Source organism: Neurospora hispaniola, assembly GCF_033458365.1.
Source record: "Neurospora hispaniola strain FGSC 10403 chromosome Unknown B0T23scaffold_6, whole genome shotgun sequence".
NCBI classification, from domain to species: Eukaryota; Fungi; Ascomycota; class Sordariomycetes; order Sordariales; family Sordariaceae; genus Neurospora; species Neurospora hispaniola.
In genome coordinates, this window is record NW_026944411.1 from 3,479,460 (window position 1) to 3,502,332 (window position 22,873).

The window sequence follows — 22,873 nt, forward strand, 5'->3', positions numbered from 1 at the left end:
AGCCGTTATGCTGAATAACGTTAGACTGGTAGTGGTTGCATCCTATTGAGATACTGGGTCAATAGCTTCTTGACAGGCACACCCCAGGGCCATGGTTTATATATAAGCTCTCCTCTCCCCTCTTTCTCCCTTCTTTCCTTACCCTCCGAATTTTTCTTCTTCATGAGGAGATAACTTTCACTGCATCTCCCAGGTTTCCTCCTGAAGTTACTCGGGCAAGACTCATCAGCGTCGACAAAGAGATCTCGCTGCTTCATCTTCGGTAACTGAACAGAGATTCAAGGCAATCTAAACAGTCTGCTAACCATCAGATTCTCTTCAGATTCAAAAGAGCCTTGCAAAGTTGCAACCATCGGAATCTCCTCAACTCAGACTCACTTCCCCTCAAGATCTTGATCAAGCGATCAAAATGTGCTACAAAAAAACCACCATTTTTGCCTGTCGCTGCTTCCTCCGCGACACCTCCGCCTGCCCTCACTCTGCCTGCCTCGCCGAAGGCGAGTTCGAAAGAAGCAGGATGGAGCAATTGGCCGCCGAGATGTTTGCCCGCCCCTTGATCCTTCCCTCCATGTCTTCTTCTGCTTTACCCCCCGGCATGGCTCCTCCCCCCGGTTTTGCTCCTCCCCCTCCGTTCTCTCCCAACTCTGCTTCTTCTGCTTCTTCGTCCCCGGGCCCCGGTAATACCACCACTAGCACCAACACCAACACTGGCAACATGAACACCATCAATGCTTCCGCCCCCGAGTTTTCTGCCGAGCACGAGCACGACCGTTTTCCCTCCCCTACCGCGCCTGCCCAAGAGTCCGAGCCGCCCCGCATCATCGACGGCCTCTTCTACGAGCGTAAAATGGGCCAAGTCCAGCGCGCCGTCCACTGGGACGTCTGGAGAACCGAGTGGTTTCCCTGCGCCGCGTACCACTCTACGCATCTTGATACCATCATCAACTCGGACGAGGAGTACATGAATTGCCCCGAGTACTTTGGAAACGAGGATAAGGAGGTGAAGATGCTGGGACTGTGTGAGGAGTGTAGAGATGTGCATGCGGATGCTTTGAGAGGCATGCATCAGAATCAAAATGGGTTTGGTAGCAACCTGGAGGGTGGTATTCGAGGTGACGATCAGGGTCAGGGCCAGGGCCGGGGTCAGGTTCAGAATCACGGTCAGGAGCGTCAAGTTGAGGCTGAGGATGAAATGGAGCAGGGGATGAGGGATATGATGGAGACGTTGAACAGGTGGATGGATATGGAGTGATGTCTCGTTGACGACTTGAGGGCTAGGCGAGCCGTTATGTTGGCAACGGCAAACCTAGGTCTTTTAGGACTTGGTTGATGTCCAGTTTGGGGTCCAGTAAAGTAGAGGTAGGTAACCTGGAACGGAAGTGCGTGTATGGTAGCATGAACTGGTACAGGCAGAACAGGAGGAAGGTTTCAGACAAACATGATAGTAGCGCCGACAGTGTGCTGGCAGAATTGAAACTATTCCCGAGTACTTCCTCATCTTCATCCTCGTGCCCTACTGCGGGTCGATCATATGCTGTGGGCCATTAAATGATCGAAAGCCTAACCCACCAATCAACAGTCGAAATTCAAGGGAAGTGAAGCTGTACTTACCATGATCGTGATAGCTGTTCGCTGCACAGTCCAGGCAGGCCGTCATCCGATGGACAACAAAACTGAAACCTGAGGCAGCGGGATTTGGTGAAGTGTTTCCAAGGTGAATAGCATTTCATCCCAACATCACCCTTCGACATTCGAGTACTTCTAGGCAATACAGGGCTTGCACACTTCTGTCGCAAAACTTGCTCGTCTTCTTCCTCCTCCGACCAACTGCCATCACCTCTCGGTCATTTTCGAAGCAACCACCATCCCGATTTCCAACCACCGATTCCAACGAACAAACCAGTAGGTTCGGACTTCAGTTCACCGAGCCGCGCTCCAGTCGCCGCATACCATCTGTACTGATCCCTTTCCTTCTTTGCAGAAGCGGACACGTCTCGAACCATCGCACAGATCGTGAGGCGCACCATTCACCCCTCGAAGCACGATCTCTGTCGACTTCGGACCTCCGGCCGCGACGCACGCTCGAGGCCCGCCAAAGGTCCTGACAACTGGAGCTGCCTCAAGCTTGATATTGCACATAAAGTAGAGGCATAACCAGCTTTGGCCCCGACCCCTCGCACCAGACACAGGCCCCATTGCCCGTTAGTCAAACACATAAAAGGCGGACCTTCGCACGATTTTCGGATCCTTCTTTTTCTATTCCTCAGCTTTCTTTGACCAGACACCAAAGTCGAGAACGACAAGACTCGCCAAGATGTGCCATAAGACCACAACCATCTTCGCATGCCAGTGCCCGTTGAGGAATCATCGCTCTTGTTCCCACTCGCGCAACCTCGTCGCCGCCAACGCCGACAATGTGGGACAAGGGAACATTGCGAGTACCTCGTTCTACGACCATCTCAACCAGCCCGCCAATGCCAACACTGCTAGCGAAGGCGACAGCAACAAGGACGACCTCAATGCCGCCAGCCAAGACAGTAGTGCCGCCCCGACAATCACGGTGGCAGTTTCAACCCCGCCTCTCTCCCCCAGCGGTACCGCCACCCCTCAAGCTCTCAACGCCGGAGCCTCTCCCTTTTCTCCGGCTTCCTCCCCCCTCACTTCGACTTCCTCCACCGGGGCCACCATCGGCTCTTCCACCATCCGCTCCCCTTCGAGCGTAGAGGTAGACACACCATCAGCCTCAATCCCAACTACCCCCTCCTTCTCCATCTCTCCGACACCAACCACCAATCTCTGGGCCAGCCCCTCTGCTGGTTCCCCTGCCAGTTTCTCCTCCGAGAACTTCGACACAATCGACACCCCCATCGCCCCCGCCCATTTCTCAAATTTCTCCTTCTTCGGCCACTCGGCCTCAGCCTCAGGTTCAGCGAGGTCCAGCAACAACAACAATAACAACCTCACAAACACCGGCCCCCCGTCCGAGAACTACGGCATGATCTACAGCCCCATCGCCCCCACCTCCTCCTTGAGCCTCCCCTTCTACGGTCACTCCACCTCAGGCACAGTTTCAGCGAGCTCCAACAACAATAACAACAACAGCAACAACACAAACATCGGCCAAGACTACCCCTTCCCTGCTCCCACCAATGGAACTCTGACTCCCTCCGCCTTGATGTTCGCCATGGCCGCCTTCGCCAGTCAACAAGCACTCAAGCCCAACCTCGAGGAGCTCATCAAAAGTACTTTGGACGAAATTCGCTCCTCTGATACTCGCGACGCCTTACCATCGGGCTTCTACCCCCGCCACTTCGGTTCCGCCCAGCGACACATCCACTGGAACGAAATTGAGATCAAATATGTCGACTGTGCGGGTTTTCTCTCTACCCATTTGACAGATTTGGGGACAAGAGGTATGACCAAGGAGGAGCGGAACAGAGAATGTGAGAATTGTCCCACTCACTTTGACTTTGAGGATAAGGTGGAGGTGGAGCTGGGGCTGTGTGAAGAGTGCCAGGGGGGTCATGGTAATAACATGAAGACTGCTGCTTTGATGAGAGAAATGGCGGCGGGTCAAGGTCAGGGTCAGACGCACCACAACCATGACCACAGTCAGAGCCAAAGCTACAACCTCCTGCCTGACTACAACCTGCCGGACCCGGCACTGGATGGTCAGCAGCACCATGCACATGGCAATGCCCAGACTCATCGCGTTTACGCTTATCATAGCCAGCAGCAGCAGCGCGGGGTGGATGGCGATGGGCAGGTGACGCCGCCCACAATGGTTTTCATGTCATGGTCCGACCTGTTGGGGCCAGGTGTTGCACAAACTGGAGGTAGGATGCACGTGCACGTGGATCACCAACAGGAATCTCACCACCACAACCAGCCATCAAACATGCTCGTGGGTGGACACCAACAGCATCAACAGCACCAGGAGATGGAGGAGGTTGAGAATGAGGATGCTGTTAGTTCTCTTTACAGGGAGTTGGGTTACAGAGGGGATGATCCTGAGTACCCCGACTACCAGCCCGAGAACGATGATGGCACGGCGCTGAACGGTGGAAGGCCGCTATAGTGCTGTCGACAGGTTGCGGCGTGGCAGGTGTCCTTGGTGTTCTAGACCACCAACGGTTCTTCTAGGACCAACGGAGACGTGGAAGATTTGGTCGCCGATTCGGAGGTTGAGGAAACCAGGGGTAGTTGGCTCTCGTCAAATCGAGAAATCTGCTTTGGTGGTTGAACACACAAAATGGTGGGGGACGGGAACACGCCTGGAAGGAACGGAACATGCTTGGAAAATGCAAACAGGGCCAGTTGGTACCTGACGCTTGCATGTCGTTGGAGATACCCACATTTCTGGGATTGGAAGCAACTACCTACTGTACCGATAGATACACGGAATAACGGAATGTAGCACAAACACAGTTCTCCCGACTCCCGTAAGATGTGTTGTAAAACAACTAAAGTGACAGCAATGGTAAATCCTTAATTGACGATGCTGTAGTCCCGTAGATAGTGACATTCGGCTGAGGCCTATGATCCTGGACATGGACCCACTTTCAGCCTTGTAAGTCACAGCTCACCAAGCCAAACGCCATGGAAATATCAGGGTGCCAACCGACGTGCGTTGTGGTATTCCTGAAAGTATGAGAACTCTTGGTGACTTGATTTTCTCAACAGGTTTGATGATACATGAACTCTATATCCGACACCTGCTTTGAGCATTTACCAGTTCTTGGGTGCAATGTACGGTAAGTACAGGTATGCGCGTCCGAAATCTGGATTCCAATGTTCCTGCCACGTTTTCGGCGCTTTCTATGTACCTGCCCGACGTACAATCAATGTATGCCCAAAGCAGAAAGTTGGAAGCAGTAGGTGAGGTGGCCAAGTTAGATCATGAAAAGACCAAGAATCCAAGTAAAGGGCATGTGCTTTTGGGGATGTGCGAAATGCAGCCGGAGGTCCGGTAAATGCATGTGTTTGTTGCTAGTCCGGCATCGGAAACTTGTTGAGTCTCGATAAAAGAAGGGCGCAAGAATGAAGCAAGGCAGGAAAATATTTATCTATCTCCACTTGTACAGTACCATGGGACTTGGTAGTTGACTCCGACACAGTAGTAGGTAGAGATACTGGCAATTGTCACCCTTGGCAGATTTACATCTTCACACTACCACCATCACCACCGCTTTCATAACAACTCCAGCAACGACCCATTCACATAATCAGGGGTAATCTCACCTATGAATCTCCACCTACTCTATCAACCCACCCATTCATTCCGCTCCAGACCGCTACCGCCAGAGCAGGGCACTCAGGATTGTTGCCATTCCCCCTGGACCCACCTCAGCCTTATTCCGAACGACACCATGCGGACGGCATACGATACACTACTGCACGAATTACCTATCGCTGTTGTACGACAGGCGCCCATACCTCTAACCATAACAAAGCCACCCAAAAAGCGCCTCTTTTGGATCTAGCTCGGATGCAGGGCCAGTCGTCCACTGGCGACATTGGTGATTTCCATCAGGCCATAAAACGCCAAGTAGCCACAATCGCCAAGGTTGAACGGATACGAGATCTTATTGGGTTGTGGGAAGTAGAAGTGTACAAGCGCATCTTGATGTGCTATGTGTATTACTGCCCTGGTGTAGGTTCCAATTCTTCTAGCATTCATGTACCATATTCCGCCACATCCTACCTAGCCAAAGTGATTTAGAAGCTCTTCATATGTACTTATCTTTGTTCCCGTTCATTTGGTATTTTCCCTCGTGACATTATCCACAGTTAGATGTACCCAAAAAAAAACACATTAGATCCATTAGATCCATCACCAACCCCCGTTCCAAGTGATATATCCCCATTCTAGTAGTATACCGGATCTTATTACTTCCATAGAATTCTTTCCAGAAATGTGTGTTCTTCCTTTACGTTTCCCTTCATTTGCCTCCACTCCCATTGCAACCGACCTCACCACGAGAAAGTCATCAAAGCCGGGTTCAACGCCAGCGGCAACAACAGATGGCTGGCCGCGACCGTTGCCATAGGCAAGATGGCCACGAAATCGGTAATGTGCCACGAGTGAGGAATAAAGGGCGCCGTGGCGAGGATGACCATGCCGATGATGAATCCGATGGAGAAGAGCATGGAGAATTTGAACTGTTGGACAAGTCTGTCAGCAAACAATCACTTACAAGATGACTGTATGAAGGGGAGGCTTACCTTTTTCAACACCTTCGGCACCTCAATAAAGAAATTTGAAAATTCGGCCTCCTTACTCGTCGCACCCCACGTCATGTCAATTTCAAACATGTGCGCCAATAGCGCCTGAGACACATGCAGCGACAGCCCACCGAGGAAAATGGCCAACATGAGCGTCCACTTGAAGTTCTCAAGGATCGACCCCAGAATGCTCCTCTCCCCGACTCTGTATCTCATCACGGCCAATGCGACATTGCCCAGGCCGTTGAAGACGAGAATGATGGAGAACCACACCTGCCACGAGTCGACGTAGTACTTGTCCAGGAACCCATTGTACCAGCCCATGAGGAAGTAGTTGACGGACGTCAAAATCCACGCAGCGCCAATGGCATAGTAGGTGCCGATGTAGGAGATGATGGTGATCTTGGAAGTGAAGCGGATGTTGGAGAACAGAAACCGGCGGAAGAGGGGGGTGAAGGGGCCCTTCCAGATCCACTTCCTGATGGGGTAGAAGAGCAGCTCGTTGCAGCCATAGGCGTACTTTTCCCAGCGAGCCAGTTCGTCGTACACGGTAAGCGAGACACCCTCCTTGAAGCCATCACCAGCCCAGGCGGCCAAACGGATGATGTAATCGTTGCATTGCAAGCGCAAAGACATGTCGAAATCTTCGGACACGTGACTTTCGGACCAGAACTTCTCGTAGCCGTCTTCGTCTTCGTACGAGACTTGCTGGATGGCGGACCAGCGTAGAATGGCATTGTGACCAACAAAGGGGGCAACGTCGCCGTTGGAGACGGTGTAACGAATGGCCGTGTAGATGAGGTTAGTGAAGAAGGTGATGCCGTTTTCGAAGTAGGTATGCACCACTTGCATGACACCAGACGAGAACTGCATGATACCAACGTCAGGGGACTGTTCCATTTCGGAGACGGCGTCCAGAAGGCAGTCGGAAGGAACACGGGTGTCGGAGTCAATGAGGAGGATATAATCGCCCATGCGGATGTTACCGTCGGCCCATGCCCGACCGTTTTCCTCGAGAACGTCCTTTAGCGCCCTTTCATACGCTTGGGCTTCGTCATGCTGAGACCACTCGGAGTGTCTGGAAACTTGGGCGAGCTTTTCTTCCACCTTGCAGGAGATCATGAGGGCATAATTCATGTTGGACGCCTTCTTGAACTTTCCGCGACGCTGGAAACCATTCTCGCCGTGTCGCGGGCGTGCAACCCAGCCAATGCTGTGGTCTGCGTAAAAGTCAATACGGGCTTGACGATCTTCTTCCGAAAGCAACTGCAGACCGTCGTCGTTGATGAACATGTTGGCTGAACCTCCCTGAAGCTCATAAGTGGACATGGCATGCTTGATGGATTTGACCGTAGGGGCAATGACACCACTGAGGCCCTCCTTGTACACGGGACACTGAACTGTAACATGGGGAAGGACGGCTGTCTGCAATCTCGGTGGTGGCTTGGCCGAGTAGAACCTGGAGTTGACCGAGAGCTGCTTGATGGGTCCAAAGATCTGGGCCAGACAACCGATAATGACCTGAGCGAAGAAGAGAGTGAAGAAGATTTGTACGGGCGCCAGCGCAACGAGAGCCAAACGGACGTAATCGCCGTCGACCATGACCTCGATCGCCAACTGCCTCCAGGCTGCTCCCAAAGACACTGTGACGACCGCCATCGTGATACTGACGAGGTAGGTGTTGAGCAGGTGGACCGGTCGTGCTTCGGGCCTCGGCTCGCCGCTTTCCTCGTCAATCTCGGTAGCGCCCACAATGGGATTGGCCTTCTCATCCATCTCACCAGGCTCACCAGTCTTCCACACGAGCTGCATAAGCTCGGACTCAATTTCCTTGGCTCTCGGGATCAGATGGAGTGCGTCGTCATCCCAAACCACCAGCAACCCCTCGGACGCGATAAAGGCGGCAAACTGGTGTTTCCTGGCACGAGGAAGGTCTTCGATGGTGGGCAGAATTTGGACTCGCAGGCCGTTCAGAAGCGGGACATCGACAGCATCTGGCGACCATTGGAGGAAGGTCTTGATGACTCGTGAGTTGACAGTCATTGCACACTGTAATCTTGCTATTAGCTCGGAACAACCCAACTCTGCCGTGGAAATCATACCTGAACATTGAGAGCAGCACACGCCATGGCGAAGGGCGAGTTCCCCAAGGCCGGCGGGCAGGCCATGTACTGGCCTCTGGATTTTCGAAGAAGCACACCCTCGATCTCGCCACTGCCATTTGCTACCCATAGGTACGAGCATTGTTGCTGGTAGAGATAGTTGACCATGACCTCATGCTTGATATCTTCTAGGATCACGGAGCTGGTTGACGACATCATAGAGCGCGTTGCCGAGCGAGATCTAGACCCATAGCGGATCTGCGGAGGGGCGAGTATGTCGCCATCGTCCTGACCGGCTTGTGTGTTCCCAGTGGAAGGTTGACGACCTCTCGATGGTGTTGAGGCAGCATGTTGTTGGCCTGCCGGCTCCGGCTTCTTGGCCTTGAAATAGCTCCCTATCCCCATGGTGGCGACGGAAATCCAACCTTCACCTTTTCCAGTCGATAAACTTCCGGAGAGTGAGTGACTGAGGGGAGATGGGATAAGGGAGCAACGATCAGACAGGTTGACCGAAATCCGTGGCAGATGTCAAGGATGAAGTAGATGGAGTTGGCCTTGTGCCTGTGGTGGATGAATCTGTCAGCCCATGGTTCTCAAAGACACCTCCCCGGAATTCCTAGAAAATGTGACGGGGGTCGGCATACAGGGTGTGTTTTCTTTGCCTTGAGGCGATCTGCATCCAACACCGCGAGACAGTTGTGTAAGGTGATGTCGGATAAAACCTGGTGCCGTGTGGCTCTGCTGTGTTACTTGGGTATCAAGGGACTTGCTCCTCTGTGCCGGTCTGCCTATGTTATGTCGGAAGTCTAATCAGGGTCAAGCGAGTGTGGGAATGTGCCAAAGTAAGAGGGGATACCGGGTCAGAAAAGATTGACCGGGTTTTCCTCGACTGGATAAAAGGTTCTGTAACAGGCGAGGGGCTAGGCTTTCATGTTGGCAAAGGAAGCTGAACTTTGTGATAAGAAAAGCTGACCTGGACTGAACAGAACACGACAGTTCGGGCTGGATGTCGAGGGCAAGGAGCCCCCACCCCTCGTTGAAAAGAAAAGTGTAAAGGCCCATAGAGGTACCTTGGAGGGGACATGAGGGACCCCCTTGGAACTTTACCCGAGTCTGGTCGAATACCTAGCGTTACAGGAGCAAACAACCGTTTTGAGGTATGTATATCGACGATGGCCAGATGTGGTGGTATCTCAGTAACCTATCCACTGCCAGCAATATGTGTGCAACGGTACATCGCGAGGAGGTACCTATTTCGCCCATGTTACCATTGGCCCCCCTGTTGACACGGCAAACATTCCGGGATCCTCGCTAACAACACATGGTCTGGAAGGGTTAAACAGGGAAAGGCTGCCAGGTCAGGCCTCTGACACAGACTCCCTGAGAAGTTCAAGCAGCCAAAAGAGTGTGTGATTGACTAATGCCAATGGCACGGTTCATGTGATCCGTTTCTTGTTGGACTGGAGGAAACGGAGTCCCTACTAGGGATTTGTGGCGAGGGTCGTATAGAGGTACATGGTCCACCGTTCTGGAGGAAGACAGGGGAGGTGTCAGTAAGAGCAGTTAATGACAAGAAAACAGATGGAAAATGGGCAGAACATCGGCCATATTGCCCTCTTGGGGGATACCATACCATAGTATAATGTCCACTGTGTAGCAATGGCGGCTAGTATTGATTCAATTTTTGGCTGGGGGGCTGAGCTTGTCTCTTCCTTCTTCACGTGTCGGGAATTGAAGCGCTTGACGAATGTCGTCTCGATCCCACGCTATGCCTCTGATTCCACTTGACATTGGTGCTGCTCACGTTGCTCGAAAATGCTGAACGAGGAACAGACGTGAAAAGTGGAGGAAGAGGGCTGGAGGAGGAGAGGACTGAGACCCAAAGGAACGGCCCGGTCACTCCTGCTCCACTGCTTGTCCCATGTTGAATCTGACCCCCCACCTGCCACACCCGGCTTGGCTTGGCGTTCAGGTACGCGCGGGGAGGGGGGGTCCAGAAATTACTATCCGCCACTTTTGCTGGTCCGTCTTTGTTCTTTCCTTTTTCTTACTCTTTTTCGGCTGGCGCTCACGCCACAATTTCACAGTTTTGCGCCATCTCATTACCAAGGAGAACATTCCGTCAACAATCTCCATTCACCGCAAATCTCCATTAAGCACAGTTCACTCCAATATCACAGGCGATAGTTTGCATTTTCTACACACTTTCTATTTACACAGTGTCCCTCGCATGCAGGTAAAGAAGCATAAGTCTTGGCACGTCACTATCGAACAATAGCTGAGTCCCGCCCTTTTGTAACCACTCATGACACACTGAAAGATAAGCTGCCTTCCTTCGATACAAGATTAAGTACTGACAGCGCTTCAGGAAACAATGGCTTTGTGCAAAGGCTGGCTGACCACCATGTCTGTCCCTGTTCTGGAAGCTCTTCGGGCATCTAAAAAGAGCGTGTTGTCTCACTCTCGTGGAGCCATCTAGGTCGGAGATCCGGGCCTCTTCCGAGAGACAGATGATAAGGCTTTCAGCAGAGGCACGATGCGTTGTCATCTTAACAACCGCCCTTATGCTCCAAGAGATATCGTATCCATATGCAGTTCGAGCGTTCTCCAGTCCCGAAAGCAAGCACACGGCACCACGGCAGTGACAAGTCTGACAGCTCACGGCAATTCGGAACCGCTTGTCAGCATCACCCACATCAACCATCTTTCTGTCTTGACTTTTTCGTTTGCGTCTCATTCGCTGCCTACTGGATGGTTTGTCTTATCCCTGGAGATAAGCTTTTCAGCGTACGGTGCTGTTGGTCAAATCACCAAGGGAACAATCCAATGTACAATGCGAGGTCCCAAGACGGCCCGAGGGAGACCACACCATCTTTTCCATTCCTCAACAGGAGTGTTGAAGCGTTCCATTCTCATCACCAACATTTCAAAATCAAGGAAACGACCGCCAGATCGGAAAGCCTCTTTATCCCTTCAATTACCGTTGGCTACGAGCGCTGCCAACGCACCAATTACCAACTCTTTGCCCGCCCTTTTATATGCGGCTTACACAGTATCTATTGCTTCACTGCCAGGCACCAAACTTGGCATTTCAAGCCACTCTCGAGCCGATTTATCCAGACCATTTGTGTTTCACTGGTCAATTCCTTCCGGGATTTGCTAACAAGAAATGCAAACGCCAAGGTGAATACCGCCCACCTATTTTTGGCACTCTGCAAGGCCCATATGTGTAGGTCTTTCCTCGTATTCATCTTCAGCGGTCGTGCACTTCATCGGCGATATGACTGGTTGACATTGCAACGGAAAATACCGGGGGCTGTCGCGAGCCGTAGTAGTTGGTGACACAGGATTGGAGTGAGGAGATTTTGCAAAAACCGTAGGTAGTCGAGGACTGGGCGGACGGACCGCGCAAGTTAATCTCGTTGTCTCCGATCCGGCGAGTTACCGGCAAACTCTCGGGACGGATGCCTAAAAGGCCGGGAGTCCGGATAGCCCCACACATCGGCCCCGGTGTTGAGATCACCGCCCGGTGCCCCGTTCCTTATTTTGGGTTGGGGTATGTCCACCGACATGGACGGGATCGACGACCACACTACCTCTCCATCAGCCTGAGCCTCTTGTATATATGTAGGTAGTTAGGTATTTGTATACCTCAATGTTATCGTCCAAATCATGTCATCACATAAGTAATTCGAATAATGACAATGATACTACACACATTAAAGACTGACAAACATGCAAACTCTTTGCACATTCTACACATTGAATCCATATTTTGAAATTCAAGGGCAAGTCCAAGGTTGCCCGTGTCCCCCCGGCCTCTGCCCCGCCATCGATCGCTGCCTGGGGTTCAGTCCACACACCCCCTCGACCCCGACCATTTCTAAAACCTAGTGGAACCGGTCCTGGAACTTAGTGGATCGGACCCTGAAATGCAGCGGACCACGACAGCATCCACAGCGGGAGATCATCGCGGGGCTCTGTCGCTGGCAAGTGGAATCCTTCCACTTTCACCACCCTGCTATCTCCACCTACTGTGATTCGGCTTCAACCTTTGTGTTTTGCGATTCCAAAATTCATAGAAAACATACTGCAGGATTTCTTCTCCCAAAGTATCTCATGTAACGAACGTTAGCTCTAGTATATATTGTTATGACCATCATGTAAGAGACAGACACACATAACCAAGATTAACCGAGATAACAATTAGGTCCAACACTAGTCTAAGTACCTCTAGCTGTCATCATTGTATTATCCAATCTCTCCATGCTTATAATCATACTCCCATCCGATCCCATGTCCCTGACACCCTGACCCAAAAACAAAAAGGAAAAGAAAAGAAACAAGGCCTACAGCTCCTCATGCCCATCACACTGCTGCCACATAACCACCTTCTCCACCTCCATCTGCGGGCTCTTCCACGTGGGGAACCACTGATCCTTAGCCAGCCAAAAGTCCTTTTTGGCATTCGGACTCGCATCCACCCACGGCTTGCCATTCGACTGGTCCTGGAACCACCCATTCGTTCCTCCCACCGCGACATTCAAGATCAAATAGAACTTTTGATCAAACGGCGTGTTCAGGCGGCCCGTGTATCCCCAGGGGTCAGTGGTGCGAGTGCCGTTCTCGTCTACCTGCGGGAAGTTACCCCGTTGCCAGAGGGGTTTGTTGAAGTTCACGTAGAGGACTTGCAGCAGGCGCGAGTCGACGTAGGTGAATAGGTACTTCTCGGACCACTCGAGACCGAAAGTGTGGAACTTGTTGGCGAACGTGGTGTGCAGGGCCTGGCGCTTGACGTTGGTGCGCCAAAAGGCGTCTGAAAGGGAAGAAGGACCCCAGTGCAGCGTGGAGGAGATGATGTCGTTGCCGCCTTGTGGGTACGTGTAGTTGTTGCCGCGGGACTCGGCCAGATCAATCTCACCGGATTGAGGCCACTGGCCGTAGGTGCTGTTAACGGGCATCATCCAGATGGCGGGCCATAGCCAGTCTCCTTCGGGCAGGCGGGCGGTGACTTCAACACGGCCGTATTTGATGGAGGCGCCGAGGCGGGTGTTGAGGCGGGCCGAGAGGACGGGAGGCACGATGGAACTGTTGCCGACAGTGGTGTTGGTGGCTGCTACACAGTCTCGGTAAACGGTGGAGGTGCAGTCGCCCGAGGCGAGGAGGTCGACTTTGGAGTCGGAGAGGAGGAGCTTGTCGTCTTGGAGGGTGGCTTTGATGACAAGCTTTCCTTCTTCGATGTAGGCGTTGTCTTTGGTGGTTTGTTGGAATTCGCCGTTGCTGTTTTGCCCCTGATGTTAGCAAATGTACACAGATGAAGAGGAAAAAAAGAAGGAAAAAACATACCCAAAACCACCCAATTGTACCTCGTGCTGCCACACACTGTCCCTAATTCCTTGACTCCAATCCTCATCCAGCACCAAACAGTACTTGTGCTTCACCACGGACCTGATCCCATCCCATATCAGGAACCCAGAGATGGCCAAGCCGATGAAGATGCCGACCAGAGGAATAATCGTCACCCACTTCTCCTTGGGGTCTTTCTTCTCTGCCCATGGCTTTTCTACCTCGCCCTTGCGTACTCGACGAGAGTGGAAGTATCGTTGGCCACCAGGCAAAGCTTCGTGGTGAGCTCCTATACCACCAGAGTTCGAAGATGTGTCGAAGCTTGATGGTGGACGGGTGGGAATGGGACTGGCAAAGGGGTTCTCGTTGGAGCCCTCGTTGGAGCGTTGCGAGGCTCGGGACTCGACGCCCGAGTCAAAGTTGTGACGGCCGCTTGCCCGAGGGTCGAGATGTTCGCGGTGGTCGTTGTCCATGGTGTGTCTGTGGTCTATAGACTGATGCTAGTGTCTTCTGAAGGGAAAAAGCAACAGTATAGCCCAAGAAGAGATGGCAAGATATGTCTAGACAGTCTATGTCTCTCGGACGTTGAGAACAAGACCGCACAGACTAGGGAGGTCTTGTAGCAAGAAGCTAGACTTTCGGTCTTGCTATCGAGACGTGTCAAAGGCTGCGAAGATTGATAAAGCTGATCAGATAGATTTTGACGTGTAACCAAGGCGATGACAGGAAGAAGCAACGCAAATGTCGGAAGAAGGAGCCCAGTGCCTATGGTGGCCAATGGTGGTCCATATCGGGACATGGAGACCTTTCAGCTCTTGACAGGGAGTTCATTCTGGATGTTGGCATAGGTGTGACAGATAGGCTGGCCAGCGCGTGGGAGGATATGGTGGCCGTCGAGGGTCTTGGCCACGACATGGGATGTTGTTGAAGGAAGAAAATCAATACAACTAGTGTACCTAGGTACGTAATATTTCCATGTTTACAAACGGAGCACGGGGGTACAGAGAAGGACTTGGGATCGATGGCTTCCCTTGTACAAGGGTACAGTGGTACTTGGGTTCAATGTACTTGAACAGACAGCGATCGGACAGGGGCAAGGGTGCCATTTTAACGCTAATTAGTGGGACTGGGCGGAGTCAGCCGGGAAAATAGGTGTGCACCCCCCGCTGCTCTCCAAAACATCCATTGGAATTGAGGGGAATCGATCTCTTCAACACTCCAACAACGAACTGCGTGCCCGTCGCCAGATACCTATCACGGACACCCGAGTCACCGCCGAATCGCATAATCTTCTTTGCTTCTTTTCGACAAAATGGTTTCAAAGTCAGACTGGCAGCGGCCACTCATCCAATTCCGATGAGCTGCGTCAACGGGCCTTGGCCGGCACGAATATGGATGGGTCACCACCAAGCCCAGCTTCAGCCGCCTGCGACAAGGAACTGAAAGCAACTGAAGGCGACCCCTCCGTTGATCCTTCGAATTGTGCTGATTGCCTCGCTAAACACGTACCCCCTCCAGCGATACCACCTACCATTCTACAACAATCTGTATTCCTTGCATACACGAGGCAATGATACCGTGTATCTTTTCGAGAGACCTCCAATCTATCCCCGAATCCTCCAAACATCTCACATGCAAGCCAGCAAACTGTTTGGCTAAAAGATGGCAGAATAACTTTGTACATTGCTACAATGGCCCATTTCGTGTCTTGAAGATTAACAACAACCACCTCCGTTTTAATGACGCTGTGGCGGTTGTGGCTCAGGGCAAATTTTCCTTGTGCCTGGGCTCCCGAAGGAGGCACGGGTTGGACCGTACTGGGTGTCAGTTGTGAGGGTGTCGAGGAATACCAACCACAACCCCATCGGCTTAGCATCGTCAGCGTTTCTTTTGCTAACCACTTGGGGTAGTTTACAGTCCCGAATTCAGTTTCCACATTTGGATCCAGGCGTCTCGATATCGCTGCCTCACCACACCACAAGATTCACATTTTTACAACCGAGACCGACGCCGAATTGCTGGACCCGAGACAGTTACAAGGGGGCGAGAGAATTTCCTACCCACGCAAATACCTTACCTTATCTCTGGAGCCGCGCGCAAAAGGAAAAGTTAGTTGCGACTTGACCGCGGCAAGCCACGGCGTGTGAAAAGAGCGCCATCTGTCATCAATGGCTCGACTACGACAATGGCTTGGTCGTTTCGTTCCCGGGAGGCCACGACCTTGCGGCTGACTGCGGCAGCTCCGACCTCCTGCCATATCAACACCAAGAATCTGCTAGTGTTGAAGATCATCATCTTCCCTGGGTTGCTGTAGTGATCAAGCAGTCGAGACGTGCTAGGACACCTCGACCACAAACGGTCCGTCCTTCACAGACATCCCAACATTCCCACGCACACGTGGAACCAGTGAGGGCTCTTGTAGCATGGGAGCTTGAACAACCATTACCAAGTCCCGTATCCTACAGAAAACGGCGACATTATTCGACTCGACCCGGTTTCTTGGGTTGGGGTAAACGTTCCTTCTTCGGACCCTTACCGAGACTTATTGATGGCCACTTATTGGTAGAGCTGGTTTCTATTTCCATGCTTTGGTCAACCGTGTTACTGAACAGCCTGCCTGCACCCTACCAGGCAACAAGTGTTCCTTGTGTACAAGTTGTGCTCACCTGCCTACGCATCAAGATGAATGGCTCGTAGGTTTTCTTGTACTCTCTTCCACACCTTTCAGGTTGTCCAATCAGCTGCTGTGCACACTCCCACAAAGCTGAGGGAACTCCCGCTCCTATCGCAAGTCATGGACGCCACAAACGCCTTGCAATCTCCGATACGAAGTCTTGCGTGACACAATTTGCTTCGCTGTTTCTCGTGCCAACCATCTTTTTTCTTTTTTTCTTTCTTTTTTTTTTTTTTTTTTTTTTTTTTTTTTTTTTTTTTTTTTTTTTTTCACTGTCCTAGCATTGTTTTTTTTTCTCGTCCCAACACCAACAAAGGGTTTCCGAAGAGATCAACACCCGCCCACCGCCACGCCACCAAAACCACACGAATGAACAACCCAAACCATACCTACTAAACCCAACCCAAGCCACAACACCACAATCACCCGCCCTCATCCGCCCAACCACTCTACCGCACAACCGCCCAACAGCCCTTCCGTCCATGACAGGTTTAGCAACCGGTGGCGGTGAAGATCATCCTTTGGGAAGGGAGACGCACATGCAGACCGGGAGCGGAATTGTCACCTCGACATGGCCATTCCTATCCCGTTGACGTTTTCTGTCACCGGGGAGATAGCGAAGGCTGAATCAGTAAGCATGGGCACTGTAAGGTGACATTTCAGCTCTAGATTTTGGGTCCGTCCTTATCAGTTGATCGGGCCTGATACTGAGATTCAAATTTACGATGATACGTAGATCGCCAGAGGTACTGCATGTCTCAAAGCAGAGTGTGAAGCGTGAAGCGTGAGGCGTCACGGTCTAGATTAGTGCCCCCGATCACCATGGCCTGAAGGCTGAAGCGTCACTTGCCACGGGCTATGCATGTGCGTGAGCGTCTCCTGACGAAAGGGAGAATCTCTAGGTGGTTGATCGGAGTTGTAGACTTGGGTGTTCCGAATGATCTGGCTGAGATGCTGAGCTGCAGAAGTCGACAGCTAGGTAGGTAGTCTATACCAAGGCCGGTTGACGGGCACTTTTTAAACCAAAGGTACTTCCGCTGGTCATGCCGGGGTTCTTTGCAGCTTCTTGAAGGATTTGTATATGTGAATGACTTGTAGATACTGAAGCAGTGTGAATGTCTCGATCTTAGGTAAAACTGGTAGTCTCGACCCTCGGATATATGCATGTTAATGGAATTATAGGTAGGGAGACTTTCCGTTGGTCTGAAAACATGTTATCGGCGACAATGCCCGATATGGAGAAGGATACCTCTCGGTTTGTTCTTATGATTCTTGCAGCCGGCGGAAAGATGGGGTTTTGAATGGCATTACAGTTGAAGTTGGTTCCATTACAAGACAAGAGACTCTTTAGTCGTGTTGATGTGTGTTATGGTTGGGGAAGTGAAAAAGGCCCGGTGGTCAAGTAGTAGGTAGGCAAAAGGAAACAGGAAGGATAAGTTGCATCATCATCTAGCTGTTGATTCCAATCTCCCAAAAGATCTATAAACAAATGCCGTCTAAACTTTTGAAGGGTAGTATCATCCCGACCAAACAAGCAAAACAAAACAGAAACAAAAACAAAAACGCCTTCTAGTCTAACCCCCCTTGATCCCCCCTATTCGAGCCCAAAAAGAAGTCCGAAATTCCATCCAGCCCCACTGAAAAAGGCCAATCTGAACCATCCCTTTTGTTCTTCGTCCACATGTCCCCTATACACATATTTGGATATCGCTAAACTGCAACGCAAGATCACCAGCCATGCTAGGTATGCAAAACTCCCTCTTCGTAAGCATTCGATCCTCATTCATCCTCATCATCCGTGTCCTTGGGATGCGGCGTTCCCTTGGGGCTGTTCAGCCACTCGATATGCCTCAGTCTCCTTCTGGCTTCGCGCTCCTTGAGCTCCTTCTTGGTCATCTTCTTCTTCTTCTTGGCCTTGAACGTCATGCTTTCGCCCGTGACTCCGAGGCTGTTATCCTCGGCACCCGAGTTGACAGCAGTGCTAGGCTCGCTCATGCCCATGGGGGTGTTCAAGCCGCTGGTGACAGCAGAGGCAGGCTTGCTGTCCTCAAAGCGGTCAAGAGCAGCAGAGTTCTGACCCTTGTGGGTGACGCGGCCGTCAACAACATTCCATGTCTCGGAAGCGAGAGCACCGACAAACTCTTCGTTATGAGAAATCATAACCACACCGCCCTTGAAGTCGCGAATAGCGACAGCAAGACCACCGAGGGAGTCACGATCCAAGAAGTTAGTAGGCTCGTCAAGAACCAACATGTGAGGGTTGTTCCACATGGCGCCGGCAATGACGACCTTGACCTTTTGACCACCGGACAGAGAGCCAATCTCGTTGTGGTTGGCGATCTCGGGGTCGAGACCGAGGTCTTCGAAATGTTTGGAGATGACAGCGGGCTGGAGCTCGCGGTAACCGAGACCTTCGCGTGAGGACTCGTGGTCGTCGAATTCCTGGATGAGCTTCTGGAATCCGAGCTCGAGAAGGGTCTCGCGGGAGATCATGGTGTTGTGCTTGGGAAGGAACCCACGCCATTTGCTGTTGCTTGTTAGTTGCTGGTCATTTGTAAACAGAGAGAAAACGGGAGTACTTACACCTCGTACTGGAAGGTCTTCTTGTACTTCTGACGACCAACCAAAGCCTCCACCTGCCGCTTGCCCTTGCCATCACCAACGTCGACAAACTTATCCATCTGCTCCTTGTCGGCTTCCGTCAACTGGCGCGTCTGCTTCATGTGGACTTCGCGGTCATCACCGTGCTGGTAGCGCCACTGGAGATACTGGTTGGGGGTCTTCTCGAGATGCATCTCAACGTGCTCAAGAGCGTGCTGCTTGATGTAACCGATACGAAGGTTGGGGTGCTTCTCGACCTTTCCAGCCGTAGGAATAACCTCGCCAGTGAGCAGCTTGATCAGGGTGGACTTGCCAGCACCGTTGGGGCCGATAATGGCCACGCGGGAGGAGAGCGAAAGCTGGCAGGTGACGCCGCTGAGAGAAGGCTTGGGGGCGTTGGGGTAGGTGAAGGAGACATCCGTCATACGGATGATGGCACGAGTCTGCGACTTGACGCCGGACAGGATACCCGGGGGAGGGAACTTGAACTGGACATTGGAGGCAGAGAGAGTGTAGTAGGCCTTGGCCTCGGGGCGGACGTTGACGAAGGCGGCGAGGTTGCCCTTGTAGTGGCCAAGCTTCTTGTTGGGCTCGTAGTGGTAGATGTCGGTGGTGACGTTGTCGAGGAAACCGGAGTCGTGAGACACAATCAGGGAGGTGATGTCGGTGTGGGACTTGAGATACTCCTCGAGCCACTTGATGTTGGCAACATCAAGATGGTTAGTAGGTTCGTCGAGCAACAGGACATCAGCCTTCTGGAGCATGGCACGGGCCAAGGCGAGCTTCATCTTCCAACCACCGGAGAGCGAGCCGACCTTTTGCGACTGACGACCCTCGGGGCCAGATGTGAAACCGAACTCCTCAAGAACGGCAGAAATGCGCTCACGACCCTCCGAGGCAATGGTAGGATCCTTGACCATGAAGTCCAGAATGCTGATATCGGCATCCTCACCCTGGTTGTGCTCAACGTAGCAGGTACGGAGAACATCCTGGGAGGGGAAACCCTCGAGCTTGCCGGAAGCAATGGCCTTCATGAGGGTAGACTTGCCGGCACCGTTGCGACCGCAGAGACCGTAACGGTGACCCTTGAGCAGACGAAGGTTGGTGTGCTGGAGCAAAAGCATACCACCGTAGGCAAGGGAGAAGTCGGCGTTGACAATCTCGATCTCGCCATCGTCCTCCTTCTCAGGAACACCATACTTGATGGCATCCTCGTCAACGTAGTGCTTCTGTACAGCCTCACCGACAGCGACAGGGTCAGCGACGAGGAAGCTGAGGTAAGGGCCAGTTCTGGCAGCAATGCGGTTGCAGTGGCGGTGGTTGACATCCTCGGCAACCATCTCGCCAACGTACTTGCGGACGGTCTGGTAGACGACGGGGTCGCCAATAAGACCACCGGCCTTCTTGACCTCAGCGTCCAAGACCTTGCCAACATCCTCGGCGTGTGTGCGCTCAATGACCTTGTCCTGGTCGCTACCCATGGCCTTGTCCATCACAGCGAGAGCGCGAGTGGCGATCTCACGGACCTCGGGGAGAGAAGCGCGGTCGACAACGCTCTTGATACCAGGCTGGAGCTTGGGAAGGAAGGTACGGGCCTCGATGGGGTCGTGGACAAGCTTGGTCAAGTTCTCGGTAATGACGACAGTCTGGCGGAGGACTTCTTGAGGGGTGCCGGGGTTGCTAAGAGAGCGCTCCAAGAAGGGAGTAAGGAGGGCAAGAACAGGGGCGGTGACGATGGCAACGAAGGTGGTCATGGAAAGGGCGTGGATAGCCTTCTGGACGGTGGCGGGCGAGGGGTGCTGCATGGTCTCGATAAGCAGAGGGATGCGAGGAGCGACGTCGTCGTTGGAGAGCAGGGTGGTAAGCGCGGTCATGGTCTTGACAGCCTGCTTGGCGACCTCGTTCTTCATGTCGAGCATGCCGCCCTCGACAATGGGAATCAAGCGGGCAAGCTTGGTGCCCATGGCCTCGCGGAGAACATCCTGCTCGGCCGCCTCCTCCTTGGTGGTGCCAATTGTGATTTGAGCCTTGTTGGAGATCTTCTCGATGAGCTGGTAGGCGCCAATGGTTCCCTGCCACTTGCCGGTGGACTTCTCCAGGTAGGCGATGAGGGCAGGGAGGAGGCCAACGACAAGAGCTTCGGGGCTCAGGTTGTTGTAGAGAGCATCGAGACCGTACTGGGCAGCCTCGCGGACGACGGCACCCTTATCAGCGAGGGCGTCGAGAGCGCACGCAACAAGACCGGCTTCAGGCGATGTGAGGAGGGACTCGCTGGCGGGCTGACGAGGAGGGAACCTCTCGAAGAGGGCACCGAGGAGGTTCTGGGCGCCTTCGCGCTTGAGACCGCTCTTCTTGTCGGCGGCGGCCTTCTTGAGTTCGCTAAGGACGCCGTAGAGTTCGAGGCCACGGTAGCCGTAGGACTGAAGGAGGACTTCGCAAAGACCGTAGGCGGCGTCGATGGAGGCTTGCGACGTCTTTGCGCTGAAGACAGTGTCGAGGATAGAAGCCACGTCGGCCTGGCTGACGGGCGGCGCGGCGCCATCAGCGACCATGATAGGGACTGTCATGGTGTCTGTCTGTCTTTTTTTGTTGGGTTTTCTGGTATATAAAGAGGGGAGATTGGGAATGTCTGGTTATTAGAAAGAGACGGTCTCTGATAGGGACCTGGGGCGAGAAATGCCCGTGGCGACGACACAAGGCGGAGGAAGGAGAAAGGAGCCTTGGTGATGCTGTCGCAAACGCAGACAGAGGGAGGGAGGGGATGGCGGGTGGTGTAGAGGTGAAGCAAAAGAAGAGGAGAAGGGGAGAAAAGGAAGAAACGGAAAAAACAACACAATGTCTGCCCTCTGCTTTGCTGGAGTCGGAGTGCAGTAGACTGGACTGGGACGAGAAGGGGAAGGCCGGGCGGTGGCGGGGTCCCTTGGATGGCGGTGGGCTTTGGGGCACAGCGCCTGTGTCGGTGTCTTTTTTTTGTTTTACTTAGCGGACGCGGACAGCGAAACAAAAGACGGGGAGCCCCACCAAAATTCTTTTTTTCTCCCCTTGACTTTGTCTTTTCGTCGCCATGGGTCAGTCGGATCTTATCAGTGTTTTATCAGCTTATCGCTGTGTGCCGGCTGCAGTGATTCGTCGATATGGCTCCCCGTGCTTACATACGTGGATCCCATTCGGTAAGCCAAGACTTTCCTTTCAGGGACTTGACTGCATCCCCTGTCGGTCCCAGCGGCAGTAGCGGGCATGCTGTCGGGCATGTGCTGGCAGTGTCAGTGTGCCCTCCAGCTGTCAGGCCGTCAGCATCACAAAGGGAACCATCAAGGTCCTCGAACTCGAGTTCGGAACCGTACCTACCTAGAAAATCCAGGCAAAATTGTTGAGATGTCAATAAGGTGAGATGACGTTTTTTCAATGGTTCAAAGGCATATATTACCTCTTCAAAGACCATATGGATTGTGCGCTTTTTGACAGCCCTCGAGTGTCTGGCATGAGTTTCCAACGGTCCAGCTTTCCTACCCTGACATCCAGTCTTGATGTATCTCCGGTGTTGAAATCAGACAGCAAACTCGCACCTTCCCTACAACACATACAGCCCTTTATAAGTTTGACCTTCGCTACCAGATTCCAACAATGGAACCCAAGAAAGATCCTACTGGTGTATCGATTAACATGACGGATTCTCAAACTCTTCCGTACCTACCTAGCGCAGGGTTCAACTCCCTGTCAGGGTAGTCTTTTCTTTTCTCTGGCTTCTCTTCTTTCTCCTTTGCTTTTGTATCCTTACCTCATGCTCCACTCCTACTTCCTTTTTGACATCCAGCATCAACAACGACTGCTGATATTGTAGAAGAAGGACGCCATTGCGTTGGGAGCAGACCGCCCCGGTAGATTGGGACTCGGTCCGAAAAGTCCGTGTCAGCCATCCATCCAA

The 22,873-nt window shown here is 52.6% G+C and overlaps 5 protein-coding genes across 5 annotated transcripts; 2 read left to right on the forward strand and 3 right to left on the reverse strand.

Moving 5' to 3' along the window:
* Positions 1–409: 409 nt before the first annotated feature.
* On the forward strand, positions 410–1,252 carry B0T23DRAFT_431058 (uncharacterized protein; the record flags this gene model as incomplete). Its single annotated transcript, XM_062840293.1, has 1 exon — positions 410–1,252. The coding sequence occupies one exon, from the start codon at positions 410–412 to the stop codon at positions 1,250–1,252; it is 843 nt and encodes a 280-aa protein (XP_062691315.1).
* A 1,062-nt stretch (positions 1,253–2,314) lies between these two features.
* B0T23DRAFT_446128 (uncharacterized protein) lies at positions 2,315–4,091 on the forward strand (the record flags this gene model as incomplete). Its single annotated transcript, XM_062840949.1, has 1 exon — positions 2,315–4,091. The coding sequence occupies one exon, from the start codon at positions 2,315–2,317 to the stop codon at positions 4,076–4,078; it is 1,764 nt and encodes a 587-aa protein (XP_062691316.1). The 3' UTR covers positions 4,079–4,091.
* Positions 4,092–5,847: 1,756 nt separating this feature from the next.
* B0T23DRAFT_204970 (glycosyl transferase family group 2-domain-containing protein) lies at positions 5,848–8,982 on the reverse strand. Its single transcript, XM_062833451.1, has 4 exons — positions 8,972–8,982; positions 8,328–8,881; positions 6,226–8,274; positions 5,848–6,162 (listed from the first exon to the last, which is right to left on the reverse strand). The coding sequence occupies exons 2-4, from the start codon at positions 8,730–8,732 to the stop codon at positions 5,974–5,976; spliced, it is 2,643 nt and encodes an 880-aa protein (XP_062691317.1). The 5' UTR covers positions 8,733–8,881; positions 8,972–8,982; the 3' UTR covers positions 5,848–5,973.
* Positions 8,983–12,366: 3,384 nt separating this feature from the next.
* B0T23DRAFT_205046 (concanavalin A-like lectin/glucanase domain-containing protein) lies at positions 12,367–14,292 on the reverse strand. The gene is made up of 2 exons (XM_062833452.1): positions 13,674–14,292; positions 12,367–13,607 (listed from the first exon to the last, which is right to left on the reverse strand). Exons 1-2 carry the CDS (start codon positions 14,144–14,146, stop codon positions 12,677–12,679), a joined length of 1,404 nt encoding a protein of 467 aa, XP_062691318.1. The 5' UTR covers positions 14,147–14,292; the 3' UTR covers positions 12,367–12,676.
* Positions 14,293–17,819: 3,527 nt separating this feature from the next.
* Positions 17,820–21,612, reverse strand: B0T23DRAFT_205083 (P-loop containing nucleoside triphosphate hydrolase protein). The gene is made up of 2 exons (XM_062833453.1): positions 18,931–21,612; positions 17,820–18,874 (listed from the first exon to the last, which is right to left on the reverse strand). The coding sequence occupies exons 1-2, from the start codon at positions 21,513–21,515 to the stop codon at positions 18,127–18,129; spliced, it is 3,333 nt and encodes a 1,110-aa protein (XP_062691319.1). The 5' UTR covers positions 21,516–21,612; the 3' UTR covers positions 17,820–18,126.
* Between the last annotated feature and the right edge of the window lie 1,261 nt (positions 21,613–22,873).

What these genes read in the sequence shown, in the direction of transcription:
- B0T23DRAFT_204970 (XM_062833451.1), bottom strand. Translation starts at nt 8,732, where the DNA reads ATGGGGATAGGGAGCTATTTCAAGGCCAAGAAGCCGGAGCCGGCAGGC. An exon ending in GTGCTGCTCTCAATGTTCAG is followed by an intron (nt 8,275 to 8,327) that starts GTATGATTTCCA and finishes GCAAGATTACAG; the next exon opens with TGTGCAATGACTGTCAACTC. An exon ending in TGCCGAAGGTGTTGAAAAAG is followed by an intron (nt 6,163 to 6,225) that starts GTAAGCCTCCCC and finishes CTTGTCCAACAG; the next exon opens with TTCAAATTCTCCATGCTCTT.
- B0T23DRAFT_205046 (XM_062833452.1), bottom strand. Translation starts at nt 14,146, where the DNA reads ATGGACAACGACCACCGCGAACATCTCGACCCTCGGGCAAGCGGCCGT. An exon ending in GTACAATTGGGTGGTTTTGG is followed by an intron (nt 13,608 to 13,673) that starts GTATGTTTTTTC and finishes GGGGCAAAACAG; the next exon opens with CAACGGCGAATTCCAACAAA.
- B0T23DRAFT_205083 (XM_062833453.1), bottom strand. Translation starts at nt 21,515, where the DNA reads ATGACAGTCCCTATCATGGTCGCTGATGGCGCCGCGCCGCCCGTCAGC. An exon ending in AAGACCTTCCAGTACGAGGT is followed by an intron (nt 18,875 to 18,930) that starts GTAAGTACTCCC and finishes AACAAGCAACAG; the next exon opens with CAAATGGCGTGGGTTCCTTC.